The sequence below is a fragment of the Furipterus horrens genome, unplaced genomic scaffold (genome assembly GCF_987537825.1).
Source record: "Furipterus horrens unplaced genomic scaffold, mFurHor1.1.pri manual_scaffold_4, whole genome shotgun sequence".
Classification (NCBI taxonomy): Eukaryota; Metazoa; Chordata; class Mammalia; order Chiroptera; family Furipteridae; genus Furipterus; species Furipterus horrens.
The window spans coordinates 39,586,271-39,598,723 of record NW_028327174.1 but is presented as its reverse complement, the minus strand read 5'-3'; the positions used below and the strand labels follow the sequence as shown (position 1 = coordinate 39,598,723).

General features: G+C 36.5%; 1 protein-coding gene across 4 annotated transcripts in view; it reads left to right on the top strand.

Moving 5' to 3' along the window:
- DENND5B (DENN domain containing 5B) overlaps positions 1-12,453 on the top strand; it is a 170,637-nt gene that overhangs the window by 65,369 nt on the left and 92,815 nt on the right. For 2 of the 4 annotated variants that reach the window (XM_090272984.1, XM_090272983.1), the window contains exons 2-3: positions 4,459-4,568; positions 10,675-11,341. In XM_090272984.1, the coding sequence (XP_090129110.1) occupies positions 4,459-4,568; positions 10,675-11,341 (777 nt within the window). Of the gene's footprint in view, positions 1-1,539; positions 1,598-4,458; positions 4,569-10,674; positions 11,342-12,453 lie in introns of those variants that run through there. The other 2 variants (XM_090272986.1, XM_090272985.1) reach the window with 2 other exon arrangements.

The following is a 12,453-nucleotide window of genomic DNA, read 5'->3' as shown; positions in this document are numbered from 1 at the left end:
CATTATTTGACTCTTTAAAGGAGGCTCTAGCATCACGTTAAAGGTGTGTAAAAGTTGTAGACACTTAAGTAACTCATAAAATACATCAAGTTTTAACACTCATCAACGCTGCCGAGTTACAAAGCTCTGATATGAATTTTTTAATAGCATGTGTCCTCACTGTAGTAAACTTTCCTCCTGAAGTTGACACTTCTCAGTTAATAATGCTTATGAAGATATCCCTGGCTGGTGTAGCTCAATGGGTTGAGCACCAGCCTACGAACCAAAAAGTCACCGATTTGATTCCCAGTCAGGGCACATGCCTGGGTTGTGAACCAGGCTCCTAGTTGGGTGTAGGCCAGAGGCAACCAACCTATGTTTCTCTCCCTCTTTTTCTCCCTTCCTTCCCCTCTCTGAAAATAAATAAATAACATCTTTTAAAACATAAAAATAATGATTAAGAAGATAGTTGATTAAGTAGAATCTTGATACAGAGCAAACTTCAGCTTATGCTTGCATAGTGATTTACAAAAGGTAGACTATAATATTGAAGTGTAGTTTTTAAAACAGATGATTTTTAGAGCAGTCTTAGATGAACAGAAACATGGAGAAGATAATGCAGTGTTCCTGTATCACCCAGCACCATCCACATAAGTAGTTTTCCTTATCATTAATATCTGCCTATAGTCTGATACATGTTACAATTAATGGATCAGTTTTGATACATTATTGTTAAGTAAAGTCTGTACTCTACTCAGATTTCCTTAGTGTTTATTTAATGTCCTTTATCTGTTGGAGGATCCCATCCAGTATACCACTTACATGCAATCGGTTGTCATGTCTCCTTAGGCTCCTCTTGGCTGTCACAGTTTCCCAAACTTTCCTTGTTTTTGACGACCATGACAGTTTCAGCAAGTATTCATGAGGTGCATTATAGATTCCTCCTCATGGAATCTGTCTGGTGTGTTTCTCCAAATTACATTGGGGCTATAAAATCATATGATGAGACTGCGGTTCGCCTTGTAAGAAGTTGCCAAACCGTCTTCCAAAGTAGTTGTATCATTTTGCATTTCCACCAGCAATTTATGAGAGTTCTGTCACTTGCATACTTGTCAGCGAGTCAGTTTTTTGGACTTCAGACATTCTGATAGGTATGAAGAAGTTGGGATATAATTTTTTATTTTAGTCTTACTATCATATTTTGTTATATCTGACTATAGAAATGTTAGCTTTCTCCTGACGTCTCTTCAAATTAGCATTAAGAAAAGAATGTGTGTGCTTTGCCCCTGTTAAATAACTGTTGTGATGTTTAAATAACATTTCGCTTATTACAATAAAATACAATAACCTATTCTGTTTGCTTTCTTATTACTAATAGCTTGTAAGCTGCCTACTATTGGTGTTAAGTTACATTCCATTGATGGTAATGTCTCATGTTTAATTGCTTTTGTTTAATTTTTTATTCTCATTTTCCATTCTTCAAAGTCATTTTTTTACTTTTTTGTTTGTTTATTTGTTCATAAAGCTTTTTTGTTTCTGTTACATTGTGTAGTTTTGTACCAATGGCTAGAAGCAGATCGTCATGGCAAGAGCCAAGATGCTGCAAATACGACCTCAGGTAAAAATAAAAAGTCGAGGTGTTAGAAATCATTATTTTAATTCACCCAAGCCCATCATAATTGTTTCTTTATTCAGTTTTGCTCAGGCAAAAATAGGTATTGTTTTGTATTCCTGTTCTCTCATCTGCATCTTAATTTTCCTAAAGATGGCATTCGCTTCAGGCCTTGAAAAAAATTATTCATGGGCCTTTCTTTAAGCTCTCTTGGCAGATATGTCCTATTTTCTTAGAAGGCAAGACTTCATTGCAGCTTAGGTTTAGTAGGAGGTTACTTGACAATCATACTTGAAATTAACTCTATATGCAGTTATACTGGGAGATATTAAAATTTGCACAAATTTATAATCCTTGTTCTTTTCAGGATAATGTCTGAAAGGTGGATTTTAAGTAAGTAAAGGATGCTTATATATAATTTCCAATTTCTGGGAATCCAAATTCTTAGACTGATTTATTTCTCCTGGTAAATCCTAGTCTAAGTTAGAGATTTATAAAACATGGGCTCAAAATGAGAAGATAAGGTTATTCCCCCATCTCGCAATCTCCAAAAGGCATGTCCAAGATTTTCTTCTGTACTAGTAGGAATAGCTGCATCCACTCATTTTTAAATCCTTAACAGTGTTACCAGAATTTCTACATGGTTGTTTCTTCCCCTAATTTCCTTCAAAATAGTATTTGCCAAGACAGCTGTATATATAGAAATGATCTTTCCTATTGCTCCCCCTCCCCCGCTCCCCAGTTCCCCTTTTGGCAGTCTAATAAGAGGTGGTGGTGGTTCTGTTTCTCTTTTGTTAGATTTATGTTTCTGTTTCATGGGTTTTTTTCGATTTTTCTTTTTGTGAAATTTTTTTCTCTCTGGAGGTGGTTTTCTTTCTCTCTCTTCTGGTGATTAATTGGGCGTCTAAAGGGTATGGTGTTCCTTAGTTAAGAGAACAATTATATTGAAAATGGCACTGTCATGAATTTCCCTGATGTAGCCCCTGTCCCATTAATAACTTGATATATGAATGAAGATAATGTTACTATTTTAACCAAACTCAGGCAGGAATTCATTAAAAGGTAAGTGTTTTAAGGTGTTATATCCTGTGTATGTACTGTTTATTCTGCCTCACAATGTTTTATATTAACATTTATGGATAATAAAAAAAAGCATTTTGGATATTTGAAGGTGGGTGAAGGAGAGTTTCTCGATGGTTGTATATTTTCTGAGGATATCCTGTTGCTGTGTCAGTAGCACAGTCAGCAGATAGACCTTTAGAACCAGGAGGGAGTTTTTGTTTTATTTTTTCTCTGTTTTGAAGTGAAATAAAAAGTAAACTTTTTTTTTTTTTAAATGAAGAAGTGACTAATCTAAAAATCTTAGTGTTTACATCAGGATCCAGTATTAGCTTAAAAATGTCATTCACCCTTCTTGAAATGAACCGTTCTGAACCCTCTTTTCTTCAGACACATTAATTCATGGTCAGCTTCACATTTTTCTGTTGACTTTTTGATGTTTACATACCCTTAGAAGCATGGTGCAAAAACTGATGAACTTGCCTTAGGGATGCCTTTGACATTTTTCTTCTAAAAGCAAAAGGTCTCTATCTCTTAGAAGATGGAAATATGGGACAGAAAGATATAGAGATTAAGTGGTTGCCTAAATAAGTAAGAGGAATCCAAAAGAAAAGGATCATTAGCCAAGGGCTTAAATTAGAAACAGTAGGTTACTTACAGCAAATCTATTTAAATTATGTGCCTTTATTCAAAAAAGTTCCTGTGTATTTTATATTGCAGTCTCCAGCAAGATTTTAGACTGTGATTTTTCCCTCCTTTTGTGATCCGTTAAGTTTTGCATTAAAAGGTGTTTTAATGTTCATTTTTTGGTATTTTTACCAAAAATGGAAACTGAGTCTAAGTATATCTCCAAATGTGACTCATAAATTGCTTTATGATGTTTTTTACTTCGACAGATAAACACTGGTAAGTCACATTTGTCTTTTGATATAAGGGTTCGTGTTTTGCGCTTAAAAAGTAAGTATAAGAAATACAAAAAACACAGTAGACAGAATAATGTTGCTCCAAGGTCTTCTAATTCCTCAAGCTCAACTTTTTCACATTAAGAATTTAAGATGCACCCACATTAAAATATTTTATGAAACTAAGGGTTTTGTAGGTAACAGGTCTCATGGAAGTTAATTTGGTCAAGGAGTTAAAGAACTGAGCTGACAGCTATTATTAAATTTTCTTATATATAATAAAATGTAGCTTACTTTTCTTTCCAGATTTTTGACAGGTGATGAATTTGGCTTGGAGTAGATTGTTTCTTTTCAGAGTTTTGTGTGTTTAGTCTACTAAACTAGACAACTCAGTAATGATGTTTCTAATTCTGTTAATTCTGTTACTTGTAAAAGCCTGGAGATGCAGTCTAATTTATCAGAACTTCGTGAAAATTTAAGCCAATTGCCTCCTTTGAGCACTATAGCATTGGGTTGGTCCGTGTACAAAATTTGGGATCATAAGAGGTATGATCAGCTTAATTCAGGATGTTTCTTTAATGAAGTGTTTCCAAATAGATATTTTTATCACCACATATTGGAGTGAGGGACAGTAATTAGGTTACAGCAAGGATTATTTTATCATAACTGATTTTTAGTATCATTGTCTAGCCAGGATTTTAAAATTCAAATTCTGAAGTCTTAAATGCAGACCTCTTATTAAACAGTTCTTTCTTAGTTGTCCATTGAGAATTTTACAATGCAGACTGTTAGAGGAAGAAATTGAATTAGATTTCAACATTATCAGTTAATATAGCTACAAAATAAGACTATGACATGCTTTTGAAAAAATTCTAGATATTAACTAATTGTAATTATTTGTTATAGGTGAAAATTTTGACCAGAGTCCTTTGAGAAGAACATTCAAATCCAAGGTTCTGGCCCACTATCCTCAGAATATAGAATGGAACCCTTTTGATCAAGATGCAGTGAACATGGTATGTGGGGTTTTTTTTCCCCTCCTTAGTCTTTTTATTTTATTAAGATGACAATAGTGACTATTTTGAATTTCCTACATTATTTCATTTAATTGTTGATAGTTTTATATGCAAATATCCTCATTTATAGATGTAAAAAATGAAACTCAGAGACTTTTAGTAACTTGCCAATGGCCCCATAGCATATAAGTGCATATACCAGACCCTCTAAGCACATTTTTTTTCCTACTATTAAACTGTTGTGAGTTTGTATTAATTAATATGTAGATGGCTTTGATAAACAGTGATATTACTTTGTTTTCCTGGAAAGAATCCTGATGGAGGAGTATGATTAAGTTTTCATATTTCAAGGAATGTTGTGTGATGGGCCTGTAATTTATCATACTCACAAAATAAATAGGGAAAGGAACTTCAGTGTATCATTTATTTATTTTTTAAGTATATTTTATTGATTATGCTGTTATAGTTGTCTTTGGTTGAAGACAAAAAATAGGTATTAAGCAGAACACAGCTGTTATATTTATGAGACTTGGAGAAGCCCAGACAAGTTTCTGACAAAAATAGTCAACAAATAGCATTGACAAAAAATAATTTATCAGCTTCTTATGGAAAAATATTAAAGAGAATAGTGCCAAAATGAAGCGATGGAAAAATGGATAAGAATGTAAGATTACAGCACTTAATACTCTTAAATTAGTAAGATATTTCAAAGTATAAATCATTTTGTGAGAAATCAGAATGGTGTCCAAAAACAAGGGTCTTAACTATAATGTGAACCTGCAGTCATCTGGAACCAAATACCACGCTTGATGTGTTTTCTTTTTATCATTTGACTTGATTAAAGAAGTGAGATATTCATGATAGCTTTTGCTTCTATCTGCAGAACATTACTTTTTAAAGTAAGTTTCCATTTTCTTGCTCTGCCTTTGATATTTTCTTTACCTCTTGCCTTCCATAGGCATATGTTTTGATGGTTAAACACCACACAGCATTTTGTTTATTGCTGCAAATCTAAAAGGATTTGCTCACTCCTTAGAAATCTCTGTGAAGCATCTCATTAAAATTAGTTTGCATTTGGGTCATAGATTTACTGTCCTTAATTTCCTCTTTGATTTATTGTAAGTGCATTTGTATAAAGCTTTAATTTATTCCCACGTGAAGGTATAAAGCTTTGTTCTTGCTGTTAGCAAAACCCCACTCCAACAAGTTACCACCTCCTGTAATATCAGTCATTCCTCCAACAGGCAACAGCAGTGCTTTGAAATGAGTCATTAATTTCACACAGAAATTAAGTACTTCAAAGCAGTGAACTTTATTAAATAAAAAAATTCCATGTGTATGAGTGCAATGCAAATATAATAGAAGATAGATAAAGATGATAGGTGAAATTGTTTCTGAATTAATTGATTTTTATATCTTTTGGTTGCTGATTCAGAGGTTTTTATGGGAAAAAAATGGAAGTATTACAAAACAGAGAACAATGCACAATTTATACCCACCTAGAACTGACACATGTCGACAGTAACAGATTGCTTCAGATCCATACCTTTCCTCTGAAGTGAAACAAAACATTGCAAATAGAGCTGAAGTTTCCCTGCCTTTCCCCCCATGTCAGATCTCTCTGAGGTAATCTACATTGGCATCCGTGACTGTTTATGTAAGTTCTAGTAGATAGATCTTATCCTTAAGATGTAGTGAATCTGGGAGTTGTCAGGAAGAAAATATGGTCAATACCTTTTAAGGAAATTATATGAAATATCAAGATTGTTTTCTTTATCTGTCCTCAAAGAAACATCTGATATGTGATATTTCTGTATGCTTACAATTTACTATTAACTTTGATCACAAAGAAGGATGGAATAGAATGACGAGCAAAGAGTAAAGGGTAAAGTGTTGACTGGAAAAAACCTATTCAGGTGCCCGTCTTGCTAGATGCAAAGGAAAATGGGTGCTATATATACTTCACAGACTCGGCAGGAATTTGAAACGGATAACCCTTGGTTATGTTAATAGGTTTAACATTAGAATGAGAGTAAGCACTTATTTTGACTCAAGTTTATGTCTCACAGTAAACTCAGAGGAATGGGATTCAAATCCAGTCATTACTGGGGAAGCCCACTTGTTTTCCTAATGTCACAGCTAGAATATCATACTGGCTTCTCAAACGCAGCATGTCCAAACTAAATTCACAATCTTCCCACCAACTATGGTTAGTACAACCATCTGTCTTGTTGCCTAAGTCAAAATTGTAGTATCATCCATGAAACTTCTGACTTTCTCACCCTCCCCCATGCAGTCAGTTTTCTATCTACTTCTCCATTTCTGCACACCCTCCATAGTCCAAACCAGCACGCTCTCTCACCTGGACTCCTCTAGAAGCTGTCCAGCTGGTCTCCTGCTCCTGTCCTTTCCATTCCTCATACTGTAGCTTCTGCCTCTGCGGTTGCTTGTTGTGGAAGGGTCTTCTTCAGGAAGTGGGTTCTTCTTATTGATCCTTCAGATTTCATTTTAAACATATTTCCTAAAAAAGCCATTCTTGACCACCACCTTCCACCATCCTTTCAACATTCAGTCCGATTCCCTTAGGTTCTCTGAGCACCTTGTTTCCTTTTGTAGCATTTATCACAATTATAGTTAATTATGTAGTTAGTTGTCAACTCTGTGTATCCCACTATAATGTAAGCACTGCTAGGACAGGAGCACTTCCTTTTACTCATTGCTATATTCCTAGCTTTGCATATAGTAGAGATTCAAATCATTGACTAAATGAAGGAATGTTTACTAGTTTCCCATACAGCTGTACTGTCCTTTCCTGTCCTTGTCTATTCAGGTGTTGCCACCACTGTAAAAATGTCTCTTAAGCAGTAGTTAGGTGCTTTCTCTTTCCTATTCCTATAACATCTTAAACACCCTGTAGAAGCATTGATCACATCATTTTGTAACTGTTGGTAAACACAGGGTGGGGCAAAAGTAATTTTACAGTTATGAGTACATGAAACAATTTATTCTTGCATTATTATTGATCGATTATTTTCCATACAAACAGCTATAAACCTACTTTTGCCCCACCCTTTTCCGTTAGACTTTGAGCTCCCTGAAGCAAGGGATTCTTTTTGTATTTGTCTTTCAGTTAATCAAGATCTAATACAACACATGGTATAAAACAAATTTTTTTTTAAAGATTTTATTTATCTTTAGAGAGAGGGAAAGGGAGAAAGAGAGAGGTAGAAACATCAATGTGTGGTCTCATGCAGCCCTCAACTGGGGACCTGGCCTGCAACCCAGGCATGTGCCCTGACTGGGAATCGAACCAGTGACCCTTTGGTCATAGGCCGGTACTCAATCCTCTGAGCCACACCATCCAGGGCAAACAAATGTTTATTAAAGCAGGAAAGGAGGGAGAGAAGGAAGGAAGGCACACTCTTTCATTTGTGTGATGAGAGAGGGCATAGGAGTCATATAACAATAGAAAAATGGAAAAAGGAATTATAAAATTCTAGCCAAACTTCAAGAGTCCAGAGACAGTTAGGACATTTACTCACTCAGGCCTGAAGATGTACACAGCATTGTTAGCGACTCTGTCTAAAGTAATCTGATTATCAGTGGCACCCTGGCCAACATTGATAACTCCTGAGTTTTCAGTAGTTTTATTATGAGAGAGAGGTATGGGGCAGGGGGGTGGGCACTGTTAGTAAACAGCAATATTTGGGGATAACAAAAGATTGTTGAATGCTTAGTGAGTATCTTGATTTATACCTCAGGTTTTCTAAAACACAAACCTGACAATTAATTTAACAATTCTTACTTTTAAAAATGAAAAAGTAATAGCATTTTCCAGTTCATGGTACTCAAATTAGAAGTATAATTTTTACTTTTTTTGACTTGTAGGAAGAGAACTTAAGAATTCTTACATCTGTTTTCTGTAGTGTAGAAAGTCATTCTTTACTTTGAACACAACTGTTGGCAAGCTTTCCCTGTAAATGTTTGAATGCATGCTCAAGAAAGCTACAAACCCTTAAGGGAATATTTGGCAGCTCTTCAAAAACAGTTCAAGCTGTTACTTTGTGGTTTATGGTGTCAGGGAAGCCTATCAATTAAATTAAATCTTTATGTTGACTTTGAAGGTCACTATGTTTCTCTACTGCCTGCTTGATGTAAAGAGAGAACTACACACTGAACCAAGAGATGAATTTAGTTTGATCCTGTACCACCCAGCTTTAGTTTCTGTTTGTTTTCTTGTTCATTCATTTATTCATTCATTCAGCAAAGTTATGTGTTGTGCACTATGTGAAACAAGTTTCAGCTTAGCTTGGTGCAAGAGTGATTTCAGCTTTTAGGGAGATGAGAGGCCAGTGGAGGGTTTTGAGAAGAGTGATAAGATCTAACATTTTTTAAGGATCACTGGCTACATATGGGGCATAGATTAGGGGGAACAAGGCAAAAGCAGGAACAGAGGCAAAAATAGTTATCAGATAAGAGAGGAGTGTGACTTAGATTAGAGTAGTAAGAATGAAGATAGAATGAAGTAATTCGTTTCTGAATATATTTTTGAAGGTAGAACTGATGGGCTTTGTTGATGGATTGGATAGTGGAATGAGAGAGAAAAAAGTCAAAGATGACCCCAAGGCCCTGAGGCATTCTTGTTGCCTCTTTGGGACCCCTTTGAAAACCACTGCCCTTCAGTGCAGAAATGTTGATATGCTAACACGCACACCTAATTCTGTCCCCCTCTTGCTAAAAATAAAAACCCTTCAGAGGCTTCCCATTGTCCTCCTTAGACTTCTAACATGACTCACCAAGGCCCTTCCTGACTGAGCCCCTAATTATTTCTCCTGCGTTCTCTCGCACCTCCACCTTACAATCCCATTCCCCACCACAGCGAGTTTCCGCTCCTCCGACCCTCATGTTCTGTCTTCTGGGCTTTTACCCATGTTGTCCCCTCTGCCTCTCTTCATCTAACTAAGGCCTACACTATGCTCAGGTTTCCGCCTGGGTTTTCTTCCTTTTTTCCTGGTAGCGCACCTCTTCTCATTTCTGTTTTTGTGCTATGTTTTTCTCATAACAGCCTGTTTTACCTATTATAGTACTTCCCATGCTTCATAGTGTATGACTTTTTAATCATCTGTCATTCTCACTGGACTGGAAGCTCCAAGGGAGCAGGGACCATGTTTGTCTGTGTGTCTCACCTTGTATCACCATCGAGGGCCTAGCTCAGAAAGGCAGATAGTGTTTGTTGACAGTTTGACTGAAGTATGTGGAACTTCTAAGGCAAATTGTGTTTTCTTGGTAATGTGGGATGGATTTGGGAGAACTTCTTAAACACCAGATCAATGATCAAGTCTGGAAAAAAGAAAAGAAAAATATAATAATGTATGGTGAAATTATTTATGTGGAAACCATATTGTAATATAAAAGTAAAAAGGACTATATAAAATTTAATAATGATCATGTTAGGGTAGTTGAATTGTTAAGTTCTGTTTTCCTTAGTGTGTTTTAAATTTTCTGTAATTTGTTTTATTTCCTTTAAAATATTTTTGGAAGTATTTCAAAATAATTCTAATTTCTTATGCATTTTATGTATTTTAAATATAAAATCTTTACTCCTCAGGTAATTTAATTTCCCAAATTTGAATCCTGGGTAGTTCCCAAGATCGAAAGCATACTCTAGGGGAAATAATCTAAAATGTCTGGTTTCTACCTGTTTGCTTCAGTAAATCAATAATCATTCCACTTTCAAGGTTTTTTTTTTTTTTTTTTTTTTTTTTTAGGATGAAGTATCATATTGCTCAAAATAAAGAAAATAACTTTTTATTATTTTGTGTTTAACTTTTTTTCTATTCATCAAATAACCCTTTACATAGTCCCCTATTACTTTGGAACATTACCATCATTACTCTAAAAGTAATACTTAAATATTTATAAAGTGCCCTTGCATATGTTGTCTTCAAGTCATTGATGTAGCAAACGTAGATAAAGAAACTGTGGCTCAGAGAAGTTATGTGACTTGCTGAAGGTCACAAGCTTGGGCAGAAGTTCACAAACGGTTTTTTCTGGTTTGAAGTTACTCATGTACTGCATTCTGTTGCTTTTTCTCCTTCCTCCACAGCTATGCATGCCTAAAGGGCTGTCTTTCAGGACACAAACTGACAATAGAGACCCTCAGTTCCACTCCTTTATTATTACCCGGGAAGATGGTTCTCGTACCTACGGCTTTGTTCTCACTTTCTATGAAGAAGTCACAAGTAAGCAAATCTGCACGGCCATGCAGACGCTCTACCAGATGCACAACGCGGAGCATTGCAGCAGCGTCTGCCCTTCCTCCTCCTGCAGCATGGACTCGCTGGCGAGCAGCATCGACGAGGGAGACACAACTTCCCTTCTGAAACTCCAGCGGTACAACTCCTATGACATCAGCAGAGACACCCTGTACGTTTCCAAAAGTATATGTTTGATCACACCCCTGCCTTTCATGCAGGCCTGCAAGAAATTCCTTGTCCAGCTTCACAAGGCAGTCACCTCACAGCAGCCCCCGCCCTTGCCGCTGGAGAGCTACATCCATAATATTATCTATGAGGTGCCCCTTCCGCCCCCAGGGAGATCGCTGAAGTTTTACGGTGTTTATGAACCCATCATCTGCCAGAGGCCTGGGCCCAGTGAACTCCCCCTCTCCGATTACCCTCTCCGAGAGGCCTTCGAGCTCCTGGGATTGGAGAACCTGGTGCAGGTGTTCACCTGTGTTCTTTTAGAGATGCAGATCCTTCTCTACTCTCAAGGTAGGTCTGCCCTAGATCTTAAGTCTCTGAGAAACAAGTACTTACGCTCCCATCTGCTCTATTTCCATGGGGTGTATTATTAGAACCAAATTATTCATGGTCAGAAGTCTTTTCTGTTTTGTGTAAAAGGAACAGATGCGGGTAGGACCAGAGGATGAGACATTACGTCTCTTCAGGGTGGTAGTGACTGTAGAGAGACAGGAAATAATACATACAGAAGCAGTCTGTTTATTTTTTTAATGGAAAAATCCCCCTTTCTCCTGGTAATACATAATTATCCTAAAAGAAACATTTCTTTTCATAATGAAAGTGAAGAGAATCCTGTTACTACCAGGAACATGTGAACTTCTCATTTTTACAGATGAGGAAGGGTTCACGTCAAAGCTCAGCTGACACTGGAAAGGGAGAAACGAAATTGTTAGGGCCCTGCAGCTTCCTAAGGCAGCGATCTTCAACCTGCTCCCTCTCAGGGCACTCATACAGTAATTAATTCCTAACATTGTAAGGCGCACCAACAAATGTGTCGTCTTTGCTGATCTGACTAAACAAATAGGTATAATTTTGATTATTTACACCGTATAATTTTGATTATTTACACCCCATGGCTATTTTTGTGTTGGCTGTCATAATTTTTTTATCTCACAGTCTTAAGGGAAGAGGGATCAGTGCCCCTGACGAAATAGTCAGACGTTGCATATTTTAAAAATTCTTGCGGCACATGGGTTGAAGACCACTGGTTGTCCTCAGGCAGTCAGGTTTGGATCTTTGCCTGGGGGTGATTGCACGTGGTGAGAGGAGGGATATAGCTGAGGCAGATACAGTTCTCTTAGGTCTAACAATTCCACCAGATGTGTGTGGGTTTTCTTTTGTTTTTAATCCCAGAAGGAAGTTATCTTGATATTTTTTCATTCAGAATTCTCCCAACACATACTTAAGAAAAGAAGAAAATTTGGGTTTTATTTTACCAGTATGAATATGACTTTGAAGAGGAGAAAAAAAATGTTATGTCTTAATGGATAATGAATTGAGGGAAATATAAAATGGTACCTGTGCATTGATGAGTCCTCTGAGAAATGTGGCACAAATATTTGGCTTAGCATTTTGCTAACTTA